At 39.6% G+C, this 21,752-nt stretch overlaps 2 protein-coding genes across 6 annotated transcripts in view; one reads left to right on the top strand and one right to left on the bottom strand.

Moving 5' to 3' along the window:
- Positions 1-1,022: 1,022 nt before the first annotated feature.
- LOC124272714 lies at positions 1,023-9,908 on the bottom strand. Of its 2 annotated transcripts, none has more exons than XM_046707904.1 (6): positions 9,625-9,908; positions 8,559-8,773; positions 6,106-6,289; positions 3,422-3,499; positions 2,080-2,193; positions 1,023-1,246 (listed from the first exon to the last, which is right to left on the bottom strand). In XM_046707904.1, the coding sequence occupies exons 1-6, from the start codon at positions 9,810-9,812 to the stop codon at positions 1,117-1,119; spliced, it is 909 nt and encodes a 302-aa protein (XP_046563860.1). In that variant the 5' UTR covers positions 9,813-9,908; the 3' UTR covers positions 1,023-1,116. The 2 variants fall into 2 exon arrangements, with proteins under 2 accessions (XP_046563860.1, XP_046563869.1); XM_046707913.1 differs by having other exon boundaries at positions 6,106-6,293; positions 8,563-8,773.
- A 3,281-nt stretch (positions 9,909-13,189) lies between these two features.
- Positions 13,190-21,752, top strand: part of LOC124272215 (solute carrier family 12 member 4-like) — a 180,705-nt gene continuing 172,142 nt past the window's right edge. For all 4 annotated transcript variants that reach the window (XM_046707425.1, XM_046707417.1, XM_046707409.1 and 1 more), the window contains exon 1: positions 13,190-13,565. In XM_046707425.1, coding sequence (XP_046563381.1) covers positions 13,466-13,565 — 100 coding nt within the window. In that variant the 5' untranslated portion in view covers positions 13,190-13,465. The remainder of the gene's footprint in view (positions 13,566-21,752) is intronic.

Raw genomic sequence — 21,752 nt, 5'->3', positions numbered from 1 at the left:
GAAAAAAGAAAACGTGCCAAATATAACGCGAAAACGTAAGCTTCCTTTTGGTGAGGTGGTGAAAACGTATATGGCGAAAACGCCAGTCACCAGCGATGGTGACAACTAGCAACATTTTTAATCTTTCTTGGTATGACCAAGGCGAAAATCGAACATCGGATTTCCCCTTCTCCGAACAAATACTCTGTCCACTAGACCACCGACTGTGTGTTCGTTCAGTGACGAACTTTAAAACACAGTTTGTTGTTGACATAGCGCTATGTACAATGCTACTGTTTATAATTGTTTGTCAGTGGTAACAGCGAGTGAGTCGGGTTCAACGCCGCCATTGACAGTATTTCAGTGTTGATGGCTCGTTAGTCTGACCCTGCGTCTTACAGCTTTTGTTCACATACGCACACGCGCGCGCGCGCGCACACACACACACAAAACAGACTCAAGGCGAACGTTGGATTTCAACCTTCGATCGCCGAGTTCTCAAAAATCAGATACCTGAGTCAAAGATGTTTTGGATATCAGCTCCTATATTTTGTTAAGGCCACATAAAATAAATTTCTTGGTTCTCATCACTTCCTTTTTTTAAAATGTGTAGGTAGGGCGGATTATATTTTTTAATACTCTTTTCCCGATTTTCTATGCAATGTTAGTCGAAAACTTGGAATGCCGTAAGCTGAGACGGATTTCGGAAGTCTGTCGGTTTTATGCACGCAAAAAATGAATAAAAAATTAGGGTCGGGACCAAATTTTAGGGTCGGGCGGTAATGAGAAACAATAAATTATGTTTATGTGGCCTAACAGCAAGGAGCAACAGTTTCAGGAAAAAGAAGTAACTCCGAAGACGTTGTGTTAACCAAAATTTAGAAGTTGATATCCATGCAAAAATCTTTCATTCATGTTCATCACTTCCAAATGCCCGTCAAAGAACTCGTCAGAACTGGGCCACGGATGCTCCCGCCAAGGACGCCAATCCCAGAAGCATCAATGACTATGAAACGGGTTGTACTTTTGAAATACTTTTAATATCCTTCAGTATGCTTAATACAAACATGCATGCATTATTAGCCATTCCAATGCAGAATTTAGCTTAAGGATGGGCTACCCATGGCTGTCTTCATCTCATTCAGAAATGTAACTACTGGACCCGACCTTGCTGTAGGGGTTGAAGGGAAAGGTCAAGGTCACCGCTTTTGCGAACTGACTGCTGTTTGCAAACCGTCTCTTCATCAGTTCTTCTCGTGGAATCTCCCTATGAAAGGAAAGAAAGACAATCAGAACCAGTATGTCGTTAATACAGAGTGATGTACATATACTCTGCAAACAAAAAAAGAAACGCAAAAGTATAAAAATTGGAAATATGTGACGGAGTTTTACTGATATTCATACAAAAAGGAAACCAGAAATGAAATTTTGTTTATGTTTGCATGTATCGGTAGTGACATGTATGGCGAAAGAATACCGAAAACACGGGAAACGCAAAAACGCTTGGCGGCCAAACACAGCAACATGGCATGAATGTGCAACATGCATCGTCAGGATGTGAAAACGATGAGTTTTCATGTGTCTATCATCACAATTGTAAAGCAGGTAAAATGTGAAAACATGCCACGACTGACAGAAGCACAACGCAACAACGCCATCGGCCAACTACAGGCAGGCGACTCGGCTTCGGCCGTAGCCAGGTATTTCCACGTAAGTCAGGTGTAAGTCAGGCGATGGAACCGTTATCAGACGCATTTGATGCAAGGGAAACAACTTATGTCATGGATGAGGGTGTTCACTGGTAATCACTGCATGGTTTCTGTTGGGGATTGGTGGGGGAGTGTCACTAAGACTGGTAGCAGTCTCCAGAGGAGGATCATGAAAACAACGTGCAATGAAATGGTGAAGGTCATCCACAAATATCTACTGTGATAAATCTTACGGCCTCTTAAGCCTCGTTATGTAGACGATGTTCGTGATGCCAAACTTGTTCAAAGGTTATGGACTTTCTTAAGGATTTGTTTCGACACCACCAGTGTTATTAACAGATTCGGCCGGGTGTTGTGGATCAAGCACACGCGACAACAAGTACATGTATACCTGTAGGTTGCCTTCATTGTGCTAACCATGCTGGGATTGGGTGCTTGCTTAGTCACGTGATCAGCTGGCGGCACCCGAGGAACGTATCCGGCATAGCCCGGGCAATGGCGGACACTGCAAGAAAGGATTCAACGTCACAATCTTTATCCATTGTTAACTTATATAAATGTTAAATGTATATTTGAATATATTTTATTAAATCACAACAACATATCGAACCCGAGTCTTCGGCGTGACGAGCGAACTCTTTAACCACTAGGCTACCCCACCGCCCCATATATACTGAGGGAGAAAATATGGGATCACATGAAAGCTTTCCTTTATTTTTTTCCAGGTTTCTTCACAAGTTGTGCGATACAAAGCTTGTGATGAAACCTGGGGAAAAATAAAGGAACACTTGTGCTTTCATGTGATCCCTTATATTTTCCCCCTCAGTATATATATGCGTGTGTGTGGCACGGCTTCTTCAACATGGGATCATCATGCAGGGCTTTCTGAACATGAGATATTGATACTTGAGCACCCACTTAGTGGTTGGATTTAACGCTGTATAAATTTTCAGTATTATTTTATTACTGAAACAAATACATGAAACTAAAACAAACTATTATCTCTTTCATCTTCCTCATTGCTTCATTTACTAATATCAACATTAAACCCTAATGATACATTACATTCTTTATGCATCATTTGTTAATGAACGTTTAATGACACGTTAATGCTTTATTAAAGTTTGATACAACCGGGTCCTGGCCATTACAGGTGTGCTACATCTACTCAGTCATCACTATAGATATCTGCACACTAATGTAGTTCTATCCATACCTTCCATGTGAACATGACCCCGAGATCTAATGGCAGTGACAAATCAGAAGCGAATCTGGCCGCGGTCCAAAATCGATATTCGACTTTCTATTGATACCAACTGCTTTTGTTGCATGTTATCTGACCATTTTCAAGGTTGGGCGAGACTGTTTTAGCCTTGCTTTCGATTTGACCTGAGGTCAAGCATATTGGCTAAGACTGGTCTATGAGTGGGAGAGTTTAGTTTAGTTCTACGCCGCACTCAGCAATATTCCAGCTACATGGCGGCGGTCTGTAAATAATGAAGTCTGGACCAGGGAACCGATGACATGACTGTGTCAACCAAGTCAGCGAGCCTGACCACCCGAGATTGGTCTATGACGTTACCAGGGACTATCTACACCCTCAATACCCTAAACAAACAATCCTTTCTAACAATTTGAGCATGTATTGTAGGTGAACGATTTGTTATAATTAATTTAAAACATCGTAAAAATTCAACTGTAGATATATATAGTGAATGACATTCATTACTTACAAGACTGAGGCAATCTGATCCTGTTGCACCAGGTTCCTGATTTTTTCTGAATCACGTGGGTTGGCAGCTTCCTTGCCCCTGTAACATGTATAGTTTCTATATACGAAAGAATTCTGTAACTTGAATAAATTCAATATTCTTTCTTCCAACAAATGCATTTATCTATAATCGGTCCATGACCTACGTTGAGCATATCTTCTGGGCATACATGTGAAGATGAAAAAATCTTACAAAAGATTACGACACTACAGAATGTTATTTGTATTAATGTCAATGTTTATAATTAATAAAGCTACGAAAATACTTCTTTGATTGGCATTCTAGAAAATAGTTTCTATAATCATAAGAACTATATGAAAAGAGATATATTCTTGACTCCGACTGTAAAACGAGAATGTGTTTAAGAATCGCAATGAAACAGTTGGTGGTGAAAAGTTTAGCGTGTCTTGTCCGGCCGATGGCACAGGTCACTGACACTGACAGTTCTGTGGACTGGGGAATTCAGATGGATTGGCACGGTATGTTTCTTTACTATAGGTGTCCTGAGACGCACTTCTCTTTGGTGTTCTGCATGTCCCCTATCCACATAGCACTATGCCATTCGTAAGCTTATGATGGAGTTACGATAGGTTGTAACGTTACGAACGAACCCAGTTCCTTACACCTTCAGCCGGGCCATAGCAGAGGCCGAAAGGCAACAGGCGATGGACATCGCGCATTGTCATGCATCTTAATTACTATGGCGTGAGTACATACATATAGACAATACAAAAGTTATTTTCAGCAAATAAGTACTAAACCACCAGGGAAACGAAACTCGTCACTTGTAAATGAAGTTTTATCGTAATCAGGGACGTTGCGATAAGTTTGAACGTTATGAGAAAACATAAGCCCCCAAACTATACCTGTGCACACTTTTCACGGGAGCCTTTGAATTTTGTGCAGTTATGAAAAAATCGGGGAAAATAGAATATGGGACAACTGTTGAAAATGCAGGTGCATGATTGTTGCAAGTATGGCAGAGCAAAGATGCAGCATCAGACCGTACATCAGTGAGATGCCAAGACTCCAGAGGCAGAGCGTGACAGAGCTCTTAGTATGGCCGACATGTGGGCATTTCAACGGCAGATTGCAAGAGCCTTCAGCAACTTGCTGTGCCATCACCGACAAACACATGACCGTCCAAGATCGGGAAGTCCAAGGGTCACATCGCCAGCTGAAGACCGCAATATCTGAACAATCCACCTGTGGAACCAATTCGTGACGGTGACGTCAACGGCACTGGGATACCACCTGAACAGACGGACAGTCTTACGACGATTCCGCATGGATGGTATCAGAGCCTACTGACCCATTTCGTGGCGTGGCTTTGACCTATACCGTCAACACATTTTACAATGAGCAGGAACTCAAAGTCGGCGGCGGCAGCGTGAATGGGAAAAGATGCTGTTTACGGTTGAAATCTGTTCCAATATGATGGCGGACTTCGTGTTTACCAACGAAGAGGAGAACGATTGGTATCTATAACTGCATCCAAGTTGTGCACCCGTTTGGCGGAGGCGGTGTTCATGAGTGGGGCGGAAGTTGTGGCCAGCAGAGAACGAGGTTAGTTATCATCCGTGGAAATCTAACTGGCCAAAGATGCAGGAGTGAAATCTTTCAAACCTGTTGTAGTGCCATTTTTACGCCGACTGCCAATGGTGCCCTTTCGCAGCAGGACAATGCACGATCTCATAAAACCAGAATATCTGAACAACGGTAACGTCAAGGTACTGCCTTGGCCAGTACGTTTCCAGGCAAGAATCCCATACAACATCTCTGTGATCATCCTGATCGACAGTTGAGACACCGCCTCTCAAACCAAACAGACAGTTTAAATAGGCTTCATTGGATGAGTGGCGCAGAATTCCCGATGACATCATTCGGCAACTGTCGAGGATGTATGAGGAGACGCATATATTGATGCAGGAGGGTGTCTCACAGTCGCTGAACAACAGTATTTTCCCTATATTCTCTGCGGTGCTAGATTTCCTCAGGTTCTGAATCTCTGGTCTCCCTGGGTCTCGTTTTCAATTGAATGGGCTTGTTTGTTACTATCAAAATTATATATATTCAGAGACTAAGCATTAGTATAGGGAGTGCTCACACACGGTACTAAGGGCATGTCTTGTCACTTGACTTTGGAATCACCGTTTGTAGGGATCTTTGACTGACGTTTGTGCCCTTGTTTTCAACCCAAGTGCCTTTCCGCTCGGCCATTTGGCAAGAGTACAGTAAATTCCATCAACAATGCAATAAAGCTCGACGGCGGGATAGAATATATTATAGGCTTTTTGGCAACACATGTCTTCGTTTGACATAAAAAAAACCCAAAATGTCTGTATATCAGATAAAAAACAAATACCATTTGTAAAACATTAAACTCAGATCCAAATATATACTATACACATGAAGATCCGGGTCAGAATGGGTCTTCAGTAACCCAAGCTTGTCGTAAGAGGTGACTAACGGGATCGGGTGGTCAGGCTTGCTGACTTGGGTCGACAAGGATGTACACAACCATCCTTCTCCGGGGTGTAATAAATAAAGTATGCGTAAAATACATTGCAGTTCAGGTCACGACATGCAGTTGTAAATATCACCGAGGTTGTATCGTACATACAATGGCTTGCTTGTCAACATACCTCCTTTTCGGCAGTTTCTTGTCATCGGATGTGTCATAAGGGTAGACAACTCTCTCCACAGGCTGTCGCAGCTGGTAACGATCGAATAGTTCCGCTTGTTGCCACATCCGAGGCTGGTCATCGTAACGCTGGACGTCAAATCTGACCATGTCCGCGCGCTTCTCGAGCGTCTTAGCACGCGTGTCTTTCTGAAATATCCAAGTTATGTATGGAGCTATATATTTTTTCAAAATATAGAGTGCAGACTGTCATATGATTCGCAGATCTTGCGTGAGAAGGGTTGTAACTGATGATCATATTGCTTATGTCAACGTCAGATTACCATGTTTATATGTAGGTTTGGTATGGAATTTAGTATGCAGAACCAACTATAACTTTACACACACCGTTGATTGTTTATATCGTCTATACATGTATCTACAATCTACCCGTGATGATCCGGGTAAGAATCGGTCTTCATCAACCCTTGCTTGTCGCAAGAGGCGACTAACGGGTGGTCAGGATCGCTGACATGGTTGACACATGCATGTCATCGAATCCCAAATGCGTAGATCGATGTTCATGCTTTTGATCACTTCATTGTCTGGTCCAAATTCTATTATTTACAGACCGCCGCCATATAGATTGAAATATTGATGATTTCGGCGTTAAACGACAAACAAACAAATCACATGTACCTGTCCCTTAGTTCAGGAAACACTATAATCGCGACTGGTACTCTGAATCGACATGGACCAAGTATTTCTAATTTAGGTCCCAGTTGCACATAGCAACCCTAGCATCTCTATGTTTAAAGTCTGGGAGCTATTGCGTTGTTTTTGCTGAAGTCGCTTTGTGCAAGTTGGCCCTGATCGTACGAGAACAAGAGCAGGCCAATAGCGGATGATCGTGGATTGACGACACAGGCACACTGCACGTTCTCCGTTTCCCGTTGCATGGTGGATACGTCGATAACCATCGAAGTTATAAAAAAGTGAGAGTCAGTGTTTAGAGTCTGTTTGGGTCAAGATGAAACCGATGAATCACAATTTAACTCCAAATCGGTTCATGATCAAACATTCATTTAAACGCAGAATGTAATGAAAACATCGGACCAACTCTGGAAAAAAGTTTGTCTCCAAATAATAAAGTTACTTAACAATTTATCATCATTTTGATTGATTTTTCGTGTGAGGTTTTACGAGGGTAAAGTAACAGTTGTACTGTTGCAGGAACAGCCTCAAGGGCGGGAAGCACTGTGCGTGCTAAGGATGTCAACATTTAGGGGTTGTATCAAAACTGCTCCGGACTGGAATCTGAGGAAATTCCTGATTCACTTTCTCTACTCTCAGATTGTCCACTCATGATGACTGGTTGAATGGTGGCATTAATCAAACCACAGTTTATCCAGTACTGATTCTCTATTTCAGTTTGTGCCAAGCAGATTGTGAGTGAGTTTAGTTTTACGCCACACACAGCAATATTCCAGCTATATGGCGGCGATCTGTAAATAGTCGAGTCTGGACCAGACAATACAGTGATCAACATCATCGCATGTTTACGCATTTGGGATACGATGACATGTGTCAACCAGGTCAGCGAGCCTGACCACCCAATCCCGTTAGTCGCCTCTGACGACAAACAGGGGTTGCCGAAGACCGATTCTATCCCGGATCTTCACGGGTTGTCACGTATTGTGACGTCAGCACCTTAAGATCCCTACACTTTCTACCCTTGGAACCAGGGCCCACTTGCACAAAGCGATCTCAGCCCTACGACTACCTCAAGTCAATGTAGAGTATGGGAGATACGATCATCGTGTTACTAAGATGCAAGCGGGTCCAGTTAATAATGCTATGCCCATCCACTCTTTCACGTTTGGCTTATTTTTGGATCGGGTAGTCAAGATGAGAGACGAATTCATTGAGTGGCATTTTAGAAGTTGGGAAGAACAATGTTGACAAACTTTATGGATAACAAATTCTTATTTCGTGACTGCGAACTTTTCGATACAGATTCTTGTACCTTTGTTATTCAGGAATGCTCGAAACGTCGCACTCACGAAATAAAGAGATGAGAGACTTCATCTCATTGCCGTCATCGCTTGCAGGCTCACTACTTACGGACCGACGTTAAAATGCGAGAATATTGCTGAATGTTTCGTAAAACAAAAACTAACAAATTAACACTCGAGTTATACAAGCTGACGTCATCTATATACATACATATACACATTATCAAAACATAACTGGGCTAAAAACAGTCCCCTAAACACTGCAAACTTTAGGTCCGAAATACAACTGTAACACCGGCATCAGATACATCACAATCGAATAACCATTTTCGCTTCATATCAAGCCACCATCAAGCACGGTGTATACCTGATTTGGCATCAGTGTACATCAGGCATAGGAACATGAAACGTCTTTGTGCTGGAATATCCAAGCGTGCGTAAAACAACAAACAAAATGTACCTACTTGAGACATGGGAAGGTGCGCCTCCTCTGTTGCCACCAAGGTGGTCGGGGTCCATTTGAGCTTGTGGGCCAGCTGCTCCACCTCGTTCACGTCCATGAGGCCGAACTTGGTGACCAGCACGCGCGGCTTGGCGCTCTCAGACTTTGCCAGGCGAGGCAGTCTGGAAGCTGAACGTGACTGGGTGACAGTCTTCTTGTCTTTGGGGACATATCTGACAACACGAAGCAAGAACACATATTACTGTTCTTAGTCTTTATATATATGACAAACAGACTTGTCTCAAATGTCAAGGATGATGATGAGCATGTGGTTGATGGTGGTGTTAATGTGAAGGAAGATCATTAATGATGACGACAATTATATTGATGGGGCTGGTACGGCTGAAGGTTGTGGATGATGATGATGATGATGAATACGGGATTCGAACCCGTGGCTATAGGATTCTTGCTCGCCTAGGGAACAACACTCTACACAGCAAATTAGACGATTTGGAGGACGGTGGGAGTAATACAGTCAAGATGATGGAAGGATAACGGAGGGGGTGACGATGCGGACGACGGAACTACTTAAAATAGTGGTTGCCATGGTAAACAGAAATGACAATTTTTATGCTACCTATTTCACTCTGCACGGCAACGTTACAGCCGTGTGACGGCGGTCTGTAAGTAATGGAATCCGGACGGAACAATCCAATGATTGACATCATGAACATCGATCTTTGCAATACGTATACGATGACCCACAATCAACAAAGTCCCCGAACTTGACCACCCTATCCATTTAGTCGCCTCTTACAACCGACATTATAAGGTTCACATCCCCACGTTTCCTTATGATAGTACCAACCATTGAAAACAGTGTATGTGGAGTAGCCTCGTGGTTAAAGCGTTCACTCGTCATGCCGTTAACCCGGGTTCGATTCAAGACATGAGTACAATGATTTAAACCCATTTCTGGTGTCCACCGCCGTGATATTGCTGGAATATTGCTAAAAGCGGCGTAAAACTAAACTCACTCATTAAAAGCAAAGTAGTTAAGGATCCACTGTCAGAAGAGTCTTACCTTGCAAACAGCACCGAGCTCGGTGGCCCTGGCACCTTCTTGACGCTCGGCCTCCACTGGTTTGTGGACTTCTCCCTCCCAGGCTGGTACATGGGCAGCGTGGTCATCCTGACTGCCGGCACGAATCGGTCCACCCGGTAGTCCTTTTGGTATGTCGTGGTGGACACGGGGTCCGTGTGACACGCCATTTTCTTCTCACTGCCTTGGAATTTACGCCGCTCTGTTCAACACATCCATCTCACTAAGACGACAGACTGGAATGTCATGTTGTCGATGAGGGTGAATGATTGTGACGTCATATGTCTATGACGTCACGATATACTGTGGCTACCTCGCTACTTCATGGTAGCTTGGCTGAACGCTCAGTGATTTCGTATTTTTTAACATTGCAAATTTCGGAATCATCATGTTCCAATCATCCCATTAAGAACAAAACAGCAGACCTTCCAAACCCATGAGAGAAAGAAAACCTTGATATGCCGGGGTCTATGGGCCGTTGGCCCCGACGGGATCCAAGGTGGATCCTAAAGGGGTGTTAATGGGAGGCGAAGCCCCCTGCAAGCCAACGCATAATTGCAAATCCCCATGTCAGAAATGTCACTAAAACGATGCATTCAGACCCATTTGTGTGATTTTGTTATTTATATTTTCAGTTTGGTGTGACATTTATCAGTTTTGTCGTGAGAGCGTGACGCGAGTAGTAAAAGCCTGAGTCTCAAGCCAAAGGCAGATATTTGGATAAGTTCTGATTTGCCAAGAAGGCGAAGCGAATTTGAAAACGTCATATATCTTTTCAAATCCGCGCAAAGAAATGATGTTCATGTCATGTACCTAGCATTCAAGTTCCTCACTTGTGCATCTGCAAACTCTGTGTGTGTGTGTGCGTGCGTGCGTGCGTGCGTACGTGTGTGCGAAGTGATCACGGTTTGAATGCCATTCCCTACTGTAGCAGCCGTAAAATGAGCGGTTCGTCAGGTGAAGGCACTTCAAAGTGTCCAACTTCTGCATATCACACTGTGCTTTGAACAACATTTGCCATTTCTAGTGGTTTCACTAGGAATGATCATCATACATCCCTGTCCCGTTTAAAACAAAGCTCAACAAATGTAGCAGCAATCCCGACGGATGCTACTGACGTAACACGCTTCTCTCCTCTCTATTTACTGAAGTGAAAAAATATAAACTTTCGGGGAAAAACATTTTATCGTCTTGTTCAATAAATCAATAAATCATGGTTATCGTAAAGTTCCGGGGTCCAAGCTCATGTTCTATAAGGAACACTAATTGTATTACATCTGCGGCTCCAGGCTAGACTAACGTTTAGACTGTAAAATATAAATAAATTTCTTTAAAAACTCAACTCCATATAAACTGAAAAGTTCTCTCACTAAGATGAACGTGTGGAAAATCTAGATTTTAAAATTCAGATTCTAAAGCATAAGAGTAAGAACTGGGTTAAAGGAAAATAGTATGACTCAAGGACCGTGAGACAGACTAGCCTCTAGATAGAAACCGGATATCCAAGGGCACAGTGCCCATACACGCGAATAATGACATGACCTACATCAGCGTATTGAAAGTCGATGCAAGGATAAGATTTGATATGGGTATTAATATCCTTGTAATTTGATGAGCAGGAGGCCATTCATTCAATTATAAAATCAATCCTGTTTTCACAAAACTGAAGTCATAATCTCCAGTCTTGTGGATTCATCCTGTTACAGATTCTATCGATCACCCTTCAAATTCCTCAAACGTTAGAAACTTAAAGATAAAATAATTTAATATTCAACGATTATATCAACATGTCATTTCAGTTTGGTGTATGGCTTTAACAACGCAGTAATAAGGCTATGTATACACACTACTTGAGTGTATAGCACTATATAGGCACATTGACGCTAAAGAGGAACTATTTATAGTCCACGCTTAGTGCCCAATTCCTGTCTAGCTCATGACCACACAAGGAATGTAAAACTGACATCATCTCTGTATACTTAGGGTAGCAGAGCATTTTATAATTTATTTGAAAAGCATCATAAAAGTCAAAGCAAATAAGCAAGATAGAGATTTGAATTGCTTTCTAATTCACTATGACATGGCCATCTAAAGGGTTACGATAACATGCACCCGCAACTGACCACCCGATCCCGTTTGTCACGCCTTATGATAAACATGGATTTGTAAAGACCAGATGAGTGGGAGTGATTCTGGGTGAAATAATGTTATTTTACACCGCAGTGAAGTATCTGGCTTCTACCAGACAAGTCAGTGACTGAGAATTTGATCAACGACCCATGCTTTCAAATCATTAGAAGTCTGATCAACCGATACCCATTGAACAGGTTCTGATACAAGTGTCCAGTTCTGACTGGTGAGTATTGTTTTACGCCACTTTTAGCAATATTCCAGCAATATCACGGCGGGGTCACCAGAAAAGGGCTGCACACGTTTTACCCATGTGGGGAATCGAACCCGGGTCTTCGGCGTGACGAGCGAACGCTTTAACCACTAGGCTACCCCACCTCCCCTGTCCGGTTCTGAGGGTCTGTTATAACCACGAATTGACTCATGATCCGTACTACATTTTTTTTTAAAATGTCCAGCTGGAAATAGTTTTTATTCATGAAAACAAACAAGGATCATTTGGAGTTGGATTTTTTCAATAAGTCGTCTTTGCTGTTGCTTGTTTACAATAAACAAACGAGTTTGTTGATAAGCTGTTGTTTCACGCCGCACTCATCTATAATCAAGTATGGACCAGACAATCCAGTGATCAACACCATAAGCATCGATCTACGCAAATTTGCATACGATGACATGTATCCACCAAGTCAGCGAGCCTGACCACCCGATCCCGTTAGTCGCCACTTTTGACAAACATGGGTTACTGAAGATCAATTCTAACCTGGATCTTCAGGGGTTTGTTAACACACAGGATATGTTGACTGTCGCCATAGCCTTTGTGTCTGGTAACGTGAGTACATTTCCGCATACAAATCATTTACATCGTTCTTTAAAGTGTAAGTCTACAATAGCTCGAGAAAAGACATGATTAAATAGCATACGTAAAAGTGTATAATACATAAAACTAGGGCTTGTATCGAACTGGAAGGGACCACAAATTATAGCTGGTGGTAATTGTAGTTGGTTTTAAACATTACGACTAAATATAGAGAAAATGGCCGGAACAGTTCGTTATATCCGAAAGTTCGTTAATGTGAGTGTTCGCTATTAACGTAGTTACTGTATATAGAGATTGTTCTTATCTATCACATGGCTGTTCGTCACAGTATATTGCAAAGTTCAACATTATATTTGTGTTGCAGTATTGCAGCTGACAGTTGTAACAATGTAGATTTAAACGTGTGATAAAATCAGTTAACCCATAGGAAGCAGTATTTTCTTAAGTTCGCTCGATACATTTCGTTGGAGTTACTTCCCTTACACCGTTTTCTTCACGTGTTTGCACGAGTGAAACTCTTGAGCCTAAATAAGGTCAATTCCCGGCGTGATTAATGTTCCTGCCATGAAATAGGAACAAAGGGAAGTAACTGGTTTGGTGTTGTAAACATCATTTGTTGTCGAGAAGCAGGAAATCTCATACACGTTGACAGATCGCGTCGTTTTGTTGTAGATCTGAACTATGGAGGGAAGAAATCTTTATATTGAAATCTCACAACTCATATAACGACTCCACAATATATTTCATCTACACCTATTTTCAAAAGTGATCTAAGTAATGTTTTAGACAGAAACGACGCTCTGCTGTTAGTGAACGTGAGTCAGTGCCTTTCTGCAAGTGTCAAGTTGGATTTAGTACACACCTATTCGTTCAACTATGGCATCCGTGAGATTTACAGTGACGAAAGCTGACGAAGATGAGCCATTGAGTAATGATGTGCAGGGATATGGAACCAATATTCAAGTTCCGGGAAACGGTAAGAACTTAGTACCATGAATCTGTCCACCACACTGAAGAAGGCATGGGTTGGACTCATCGTGTAGGCCATGTTTATACCAGCTCCTGCCTAAATGTGGCTATTTATAACCATCTCGTTATTTTTAAACTGTTTTCATTTTCATGAAATCATGTGGTTATTAGTTTTCATTCGATGTGAACTTTTATAATTTGCTACTTAGTGTATCTCAGCTGTGATTATTTGACCGACTCACAAGTGAATTGTCGATCAAGTTATTGTCGTCTTTTACAGGTATTCATGTGTTTAAAAGTTGTTATTACCATGTAAATATAGCATTGTTTACTTTACTATGTAACACATTCATTACTGAATGATTGGAGTGATATTTCACAGATATATCACTGGCAGTCGTTTATAACTGACCTCAGTGTGAGGTCAATTTACGTGTGCTTTCCTTTTTAGGAAAGTTGCACAATATTTGAACAGGTTTGAGTATAAAGAAACTGTACTGGCAACCACTACAAAGTTATAAATATGCCCCACCTTTATAAGATACCTTTTGAGCTTGAGTTCAGACACCACATATGTAACTTCATGACCCCTGTGACCAGCACACAGCAGGTCCTATTGTGGCCAGCTGTTTGATGCTGTGAGCATGGTCAGTGCATGGTATAAATAATATATCACACGCTTGTTAACTTTAGAACCACAGGGGTGGGCTTTACAGCCACAAGTGTAATTAAGTGTTTATCGTCTCTTTATAAAGTGTTTGAGTTGGTAATTATACATTAATCATGTTAATGATTTGAGACTATTAATTCATTTCAACCTGAAGTTGAAAATGAAATACTTTTTAAATCTAATTTGCATAATTATTTTACATTATTTGATATTAGCAGTGTCTGCCATCATGTCAGGAATATTCCTGAATGCAGTGTAACTTGACAACTAAAACAATAGCAGATGTTTGTAGTCAGCCTTCCTGTCAATATCTTTATATTATGACATCATTGCAAGGAGTGTATTGTGTGTTTTCTGTCCTGTTAACAGTTGTCACGTTTATTAGAAATATGTCTTTTCTTTATGAAGGTATTTGTAATGAATATAGTTTATTGTATATGAGGGGTGGTGGGTTAGCCTAGTGGTTAAAGAGTTCGCTCAACACGCCGAAGACCAGGGTTCGATTCCCAACATGGGTATAATGTGTGAAGCCCATTTCTGGTGTCCCCCACCATGATGTTGCTGGAATATTGCTAAAAGAGGCATAAAACTAAACTCACTCACTCACTATTGTACATGAGAGGAGCTTTAATCAGGCCAGTTATTTCTGTCAAGTTAGAACAGCAGGTCTTTTGAATTCCTGCGTCCTATACGCATAAAAATTGACAATGGATGCAATGAAATCATTAGCGCATCCACAGGGATGCAGAAAAAGTCCAAATATTTTTGTAAAAACTTCGATCAATTAACAATAAGTTTTCACTGAGTCTGCTACTAGGTTACATCATTTGCAGTTTAATTACTGTAACAATGTGATGATCATGATACACAATACAATAACAGTAACTGAATTACAACAATATTACAACATAGTATTGATTATAATATTTAAGTGTCCAGGACACCCATTTTGTAGTCCAGGACCCCTGAAAATTAAGAGTATGAGTCCCACTCCAGGAACTCTCATTAGCCTCAAATACATGACTCAAGGTAAATCCCTGCTTGCATTGTAGCATTAAGTAATCACATTCATACAGTTGCACTCTGGGAATATGAAATCTATCTCATTCCACCATCACTTCATACAGTTAATCCTAAATAATGGTTGACACCTGTAACTGAATATTTCTTTTGGATATTAAGACGTATCAAATAAATGATAATGAATCTGGGTATAGACACCAAAGAAAGGTCATTTCATTAGAATTTTATATCAGCATTATGTGCTGTTATTTGTTATTCAGATTCCTGAAATAATATCCACTATTCAGTACTAATTATACCATGTTTATCCTGTGAAAGGAAATTGTCTCAGATGAATCATAATCTCCAATGGAGGTTATCTCTGATGAATCATAAACTGTCATGGAATTATCTCTGTTGAATTATGGCTGGTCAAGGAAATGATCTCTGTTGAATTGTAGCTGGTCAAGGAATTATCTCTGTTGAATGATGGCTGGTCAAAGAAATAATCTCAGTTGAAATATAGTTGGTAAAAAAACGATCTTGGGTTAATGATAAACTGTCAAGGAATTGATTTCAGTTGAATTATAAACTGTCAAGGAAATGATCTCTGTTGAATTATAGCTGATCAAGGAAATTATCTCTGGTGAATGATGGCTGGTCAAGGAAATGATCTATCTTGAATTATTGCTGGTGAAGGAAATGGTCTCTGTTGAATTATTGCTGGTGAAGGAAATGATTTCTCTTGAATTATGGCTGGTGAAGGAAATGGTCTCTGTTGAATTATTGCTGGTCAAAGAAATGGTCTCTCTTGAATTATGCTGGTGAAGGAAATGATCTCTCTTGAATTATTGCTGGTCAAGGAAATGGTCTCTCTTGAATTATGGCTGGTGAAGGAAATGGTCTCTCTTGAATTATGGCTGGTGAAGGAAATGGTCTCTGTTGAATTATTGCTGGTGAAGGAAATGGTCTCTGTTGAATTATTATTGCTTGAATTATGGCTGGTGAAGGAAATGGTCTCTGTTGAATTATTGCTGGTGAAATGATCTCTCTTGAAATGGTCTCTGTTGAATTATTGCTGGTCAAGGAAATGATCTCTCTTGAATTATTGCTGGTCAAGGAAATGGTCTCTCTTGAATTATGGCTGGTCAAGGAAATGAGGAAATGATCTCTTGAATTATGGCTGGTGAAGGAAATGATCTCTCTTGAATTATTGCTGATCAAGGAAATGATCTCTGGAAATGATCTCTGTTGAATTATTGCTGGTCAAGGAAATGATCTCTCTTGAATTATGGCTGGTCAAGGAAATGATCTCTCTTGAATTATTGCTGGTGAAGGAAATGATCTCTGTTGAATTATTGCTGGTCAAGGAAATGGTCTCTGTTGAATTATTGCTGGTCAAGGAAATGATCTTGGGTGGATGATAAACTGTCAAGGAATTGATTTCAGTTGAATTGTCACCAGGTGATCTCTGGTGAATCATTAACTCTGCACAATCTGGTCCTTGCTCATGTCAATGAATAATTAACCGCACTACCAACCATCTTTCACATACCTACACCCGCACTTGCTGGGCAACAGTCAATGAACATATGTTAAATGTGTTGTACACATACAATCGCCCACTCAATCATCCTTCAGATGTTGGTTCAAGGATGACTTCTCCTTGGAAGCCATCAATCTATACCCACACAATGATGCTGGAGTAGGACTGTCATATATCACCGCCTACTCTTGTAGGCTTTACAAGTTGCACAGAGACCATCTTTTCTATTATGTCTATAAAACAAGGATGAGTTATTTTATGTAAGGCACGGTCACTTTAGATATTTGTTTAGATTTTCTGTATACATGGGCATATTGTAAGTGACACATGGACATACTGTCAGTGACACATGGACATGCTGCCAGTGACACATGGACATACTGTCAGTGACACATGGACACAGTGTTAGTGACACATGGACATACTGTCAGTGACACATGGACATACTGTCAGTGACACATGGACATACTGTCAGTGACACATGGACATACTGTCAGTGACACATGGAGATACTGTCAGTGCATGCCAGTGACACATGGACATACTGAGTGACACATAAGTGTCAGTGACACATGGACATACTGTCAGTGACACATGGACATACTGTCAGTGACACATGGACATGGACATACTGTCAGTGACACATGGAGTGACACATACTGTCAGTGACACATGGACATACATGTGACATGGACATACTGTCAGTGACACATGGACATGCTGTCAGTGTAGTGAGTGACACATGGACAGTGACACATGGACATACTGTCAGTGACACATGGACATACTGTCAGTGACACATGGACATACTGTCAGTGACACATGGACATACTGTCAGTGACACATGGACATACTGTCAGTGACACATGGACATACTGTCAGTGACACATGGACATACTGTCAGTGACACATGGACATACTGTCAGTGACACATGGTGTGACACATGGACATGGACATACTGTTTGTGACACATTGACTGACATGTTGTGACATACTGTTTGTGACACATGGACATTCTGTTTGTGACACATGGACATTCTGTCAGTGACACATGCACATAGGAATACTATTTTTGACATATACTTTCAGTAGAAGTTATACTGTTGAAAGCAATGTTTATTACCAACTCACCTACCTATAGCGTGAGCAAACAGTTTTACCTAGAGGTATTTTAACTTCTTCTGAGTAGTAAACAAGCTCAGGGCATTATCTCCCTTTGGTAAAGTGAGGCTTGTGATTGTTGTGATCAACAGTAAACAGAGTGAAAGTCTGGCATTGATGTTCCGACCCTTGTCTTAGGTCATTATTTTGTCAGTTGTTCAGAGAAAAGAAAGTGAAAAAATGAAACATTTAAGCAGAAGCTTTTACAGCTTTTAATCACCCCCATACAGTTCCATTGAGCAAAAATCAGTCACCACTTGAAAGTAGTGAAACATGTGAAGGAGTGAAGTGCTCTTGATTTAGTAATGGAATAAAGTCTAGAGAATCATGTGATGTAAAGGTTGCTGTGTTAATGCTTGTTCTACAGTGAGATCAGATGAGACCGGTGCACAGTCCCATGACAAACAGCTACAGTAGCAGGAATGTGCCTCTGCACCATATCTCTGTAATGTAGACAACCTTATATCTCACACTCAGCTGTGCTATAACGAGTCTCACTTGTAACACTGTGCCAAAAAATGTTGTTATTTTCTCCCACAATGACTGTCAGGAAGTTGAACATTATGAGCAGTTTGTGCTGCAGCAGTTGTAATGAAATTGCTGTGTAACTGAACAGGTTAATTCTCATCACAATGATTAACATGCACAGATGTCCATGTTGTAGGGCAATAATGGTATGAGCTCAGAGATTTATCTGCACGTGCTCAGAGGCAGACACTAAACCTTTAGTAAGCACCAAATAGCAGAAAAAGTTCCAACTATAACTGATGTGATGTCTTGGTCATTATGACATATGTTGGATATATTTCATCACACTGTGTCAGAAATAAATTCTTTAACAAAATAGCAACATTTTCTCACTCAGAATCTCAGTTTTGATTTCTAAGGGCTCATAGAATCCAAAACAAATTGCTGATGTTATACATGTTGTATGCTATAAATAAGTAAGGTCTTCAAGCAAAACCTTGTTGTTTGGACCCTGTTAGGCTGTACACTCCAGTTCCAGACATACTTCTTGGGATTGGACATTATGTCATGATTATTAAATTGACAATTATCCTGGAGACAATCCGTCCAGAGTTATGTGTTTTCCCCTTTCCCCTTTCATGGAGCCAAGGTAAATGATGAGGGTAGAAACTGTATTTTTACAGTTTGGTAGAGACTCTGTCCACAGGAAGATGTAAACAATAGAAATGAAAACATTGCAACTCAGTAGAACCAGTAGAAGAATATAATTTCACTGGACATCTGGACCAATAGAAATGAAAAGGTTGAACTGGTAATACATTGGTTGCAACATGCATCTGTGCCAGCAGAAATGAAGAAATTGCACTGGTAATAGAGAACTTGCAACAGACATTATGCCAGTAGAAATGTGAAAGATCTGTTTCAGCAGATATATAAGTGACAAGTGATAAGTTTATTCTGTGATAAGGCCTCATGGCCAAAAGCACATGAAAGTACATTTCAATATTTTATGCTTGGCAGCTCAAGTTGGCAGATTTCGTTTCAAGTATATGGACAGATTTTTTATATGTTCGGGATTGTTAGACGTTAATAGCTGATACAATTTTACCCTTGTAGGACACTTGAAATAATAAGGAGAGATTAGTTGCTCTCTTAGATGCTTATTATATGGACAAACTAATACAAAGTGATACTCATCTTCTACACCACTCATAGTACAATTAGAGCATCAAAGTTGGTCGGTATCAATATTATTATCGTACCTTCATTTACAAATCTTTAATTTGTGTGACTGGAATCTAAATTTACAAAATATTCTTAATAAATCTTTATGACTAAACAGTTCTAGGACATATCGTTCAGTGTCTAACAGAGATTTAAAGCAGATATATAAAATATATATGATAAGATTGCAATGCAAATATAAAAGTTGCACATCTGAACCAGTAGAAATGTAAACGCTGTGCTGGATATATAAAAGTACACTCTGGATATCTGTCCAAAAGAATTCAGAGAAGTTGCACTACAAACCTAAAAGCTGCAACCAACATCTAGTCCAGAGGAAATATAAAACTGGTTGCCAGGATCAAATGTTACTAGTATTTGTCTTGTTGACCAGTGTATTTGCTGAGCTCTGTTTAAGCAAAGGACCACTGTCATACTGCTAAGGGAAGATATCAGCCAGTATTTAATACAATAGAAAATATATATAGTCTTCATACAGTATATAAAATATATATAGTCTTCATACAATATTAAAATATATATAGTCTTCATACAATATAAAATATGTATAGTCTTCATACAATATAAAATATGTATAGTCTTCATACAATATAAAATATATATAGTCTTCATACAATATATAAAATATGTATAGTCTTCATACAATATAAAATATGTATAGTCTTCATACAATATCAAAATATGTATAGTCTTCATACAATATCAAATATATATAGTCTTCATACAATATAAAATATATATAGTCTTCATACAATATAAAATATGTATAGTCTTCATACAATATAAAATATATATAGTCTTCATACAATATAAAATATGTATAGTCTTCATACAATATAAAATATATATATAGTCTTCATACAATATAAAATATATATAGTCTTCATACAATATAAAATATATATAGTCTTCATACAATATCAAATATATATGTAGTCTTCATACAATATAAAATATGTATAGTCTTCATACAATATAAAATATATATAGTCTTCATACAATATAAAATAGATATAGTCTTCATACAATATCATAAAATATGTATAGTCTTCATACAATATAAAATATATATAGTCTTCATACAATATCATATATAAAAATATATATAGTCTTCATACAATATAAAATGTATATAGTATATAATATAAAATATATATATATAATATAAAATATGTATAGTCTTCATACAATATAAAATATATATAGTCTTCATACAATATAAAATATATATAGTCTTCATACAATATAAATATATATATAGTCTTCATACAATATAAAATATATATAGTCTTCATACAATATAAAATATGTATAGTCTTCATACAGTATCTAATATATATAGTCTTCATGCAGCATAAAATATATATAGTTTTCATACAGTATAAAATATATACAGTCTTCTATACAGTATTCAATATATATTGTCTTCACACAGTATAAAATATAAATAGTCTTCTTACAGTATAAAACCTGTGAAGGTCCGGGTTAGAATACTTATCTTCAGTAACCCATGCTTGTCATAAGAGGCAATTAACGGAACGGGTGGTCAGGCTCGTTGACTGGGTTGACACATGTTATCGGTTCCTATTTGCGCAGATCGATGCTCATGCTGTTGATCAGTGGAATGTCTGGTCCAGACTCGATTATTTACAGACCGCCGCCATATAGCTGGAATATTGCTGAGTACGGCGTAAAACTAAACTCACTCACTCAATTACAGTATAAAATATATATGGTCTTCATACAGTATAAAATATGTATAGTCTTCACACAGTATAAAATATATATAGCCTTCACACAGTATAGAGGTGGTAGGGTAGCCTAGTGGTTAAAGTGTTTGCTCATCATGTTGAAGACCTGGGTTCGATTCCCCACATAGGTACAATGTGTGAAGCCCATTTCTGGTGTCCCCCGTCGTGATATTGCTGGAATATTGCCAAAAGCGGCATAAAACCAAACTCACTCACTCATACAGTATAAAACATATATAGTCTTGAATAATGGAAGTGATAATTGGGTACATGTATAAACGACCTGCGTTGGTGTTTGTTAAATCAACAAAACTATGCACAGCTGTTGTGAGACTGAATAGTGCTGCAGG

Source organism: Haliotis rubra, unplaced genomic scaffold, assembly GCF_003918875.1.
Source record: "Haliotis rubra isolate DU_JTF1 unplaced genomic scaffold, ASM391887v1 Scf103, whole genome shotgun sequence".
NCBI classification, from domain to species: domain Eukaryota; kingdom Metazoa; phylum Mollusca; class Gastropoda; order Lepetellida; family Haliotidae; genus Haliotis; species Haliotis rubra.
This window is presented reverse-complemented; position numbering and strand designations above follow the sequence as displayed.

Excerpts from the sequence above, each read along its gene's own strand:
- LOC124272714 (XM_046707904.1), bottom strand. The coding sequence starts at position 9,812 with ATGGCGTGTCACACGGACCCCGTGTCCACCACGACATACCAAAAGGAC. Across the intron at positions 6,290-8,558 it reads CCTTCCCATGTCTCAAGTAG|ACACGCGTGCTAAGACGCTC; the intron begins GTACATTTTGTT and ends TATTTCAGAAAG. Across the intron at positions 3,500-6,105 it reads AAGAAACTGCCGAAAAGGAG|GGGCAAGGAAGCTGCCAACC; the intron begins GTATGTTGACAA and ends TACATGTTACAG.